The following is a 1734-nucleotide window of genomic DNA, read 5'->3' on the forward strand; positions in this document are numbered from 1 at the left end:
GCCTAGACCCCACAAATCTTACACATAGATATGCTTAGAAGCACTTTATTTGATCATTTTAGGGTTTAGTTATTTTAAAATGAAATTTTAAATGCTTTTATTTCTTTCTTTATTTATTTATTGAGACAGGATCTTACTATGAGTTCAGACTGGCCATGAATTCCCTTTGTAGCCCAGGATGACCCTAAACCTACAGTGATCCTCCTGCTTCAGCCTCTGGGATGATGAGATTACAGGCATATGCCACTGTACCTGGCCTTGTTTTGTTTTGTTTTTAAATTTAGGCCAGGGTGTACAGGATGTACAAGGTCTCACTGTGGATCGGACTCATAGTGATCCTCCTGTTTACAGCTGCCCAAGTGCTGGGATTACAGGTGCACACCACCACACCCAGTCTCAACTGCCATCTCAGCATGCCCTGGAGGCAGAGCCACACAGCAGGCCGGGGATTGAACTCCCAGCCCCGCCTAAGCAGGCGCTTTAACCACTGAACTTTTATTTTAGATATAAGAACCTAAATTTTTTTTAAATGTTTAAATACTTCAGCTTTCTACTTTATAGAATGCCTACTTGCTTGTAATTACAGCGCTGAGGACTTGCAAGAAGATGGCAGAGTGGTGAGCAGTGGCAAATCAGCCTCCCTGAAATTCAGAGTTCCAGGTGCCAGAGTATGGCAACTTGAAGAAGAGAAGAACGAGGGAGATGGAGCTGCAGGACCCAAAGGTATCTGAAGGGAGAATTGGAACCCATGGGGAGAGTGAAGAGAGGGATGTTAACACAAAAGAGGGACGTGGCAAGTAGCGTTTTCTCCCAGCCTGCTGGCTCGCAGCACAATGCTCAAATCTACAGAGGCAGGGTGACTGTGGGTCTCTCCAGAGCACTCCACCAGAAATGCACCCAAAGCTCAGGTAATCTTCCTTTGTCCTTCAGCCTTGCTACTAATCAGTTTCTATTCTATTTCTCTACTTTTTCACTCTATTGAGGGAATATAATTTCCTGGCTTTAGTTTTTGTTATATAACTATAGACCTTGTTCCTTTGGTTGAAGGTAGCAAATTAGTAGAAAATGACAGCTTGTCATTTTCTATGCTGTGCTTGATGCTGTTGTTATTACTGATTGTACTACTCTAGCCAAGATGACATATGTGGCGCCAAAGCTCTGGACCTTTCCAAAGCCAGGCTCCCGGGGTAGAGAAAGTCCATGCTTCTGAGAAGCCGAGCTGGGTAAGCCCTGTTCCCAGAGGCAGTTGCTGCTGACCCTATAAGTCAAAGGAAGAAATAGCTGGCTAAGCTCAACATTGGTACTGGTGGCCACCATGTCCTTGAAGATCCAGACAAGCAATGTAACCAACAAGAATGATCCCAAATCCATCAATTCTCGAGTCTTCATTGGAAACCTAAACACAGCTGTGGTGAAGAAATCAGATGTGGAGACCATCTTTTCCAAATATGGCCGTGTGGCCGGCTGTTCTGTGCACAAAGGATATGCCTTTGTTCAGTACTCTAATGAGCGCCATGCCCGGGCAGCTGTGCTGGGAGAGAATGGACGGGTGCTGGCTGGGCAGACCCTGGACATCAACATGGCTGGGGAACCCAAGCCCAACAGACCCAAAGGGCTAAAGAGAGCAGCATCTGCCATATACAGACTCTTTGACTATCAAGGTCGCCTGTCACCAGTGCCAGTGCCCAGGGCAGTTCCTGTGAAACGACCCCGTGTCACAGTTCCTTTGGTCCG

General features: G+C 46.3%; 1 protein-coding gene across 3 annotated transcripts in view; it reads left to right on the forward strand.

Annotated features, from left to right (window-relative positions):
- Nucleotides 1-1201: 1201 nt before the first annotated feature.
- LOC101589660 (RNA-binding protein Raly-like) overlaps nucleotides 1202-1734 on the forward strand; it is a 9144-nt gene continuing 8611 nt past the window's right edge. For 2 of the 3 annotated variants that reach the window (XM_023716587.1, XM_023716588.1), the window contains exon 1: nucleotides 1202-1613. In XM_023716587.1, coding sequence (XP_023572355.1) covers nucleotides 1316-1613 — 298 coding nt within the window. In that variant the 5' untranslated portion in view covers nucleotides 1202-1315. Of the gene's footprint in view, nucleotides 1665-1734 lie in introns of all 3 variants that reach the window. The other variant, XM_004632229.2, reaches the window with a different exon arrangement.

The sequence above is a fragment of the Octodon degus genome, unplaced genomic scaffold (genome assembly GCF_000260255.1).
Source record: "Octodon degus isolate 3935 unplaced genomic scaffold, OctDeg1.0 scaffold00048, whole genome shotgun sequence".
In the NCBI taxonomy this organism is placed as follows: Eukaryota; Metazoa; Chordata; class Mammalia; order Rodentia; family Octodontidae; genus Octodon; species Octodon degus.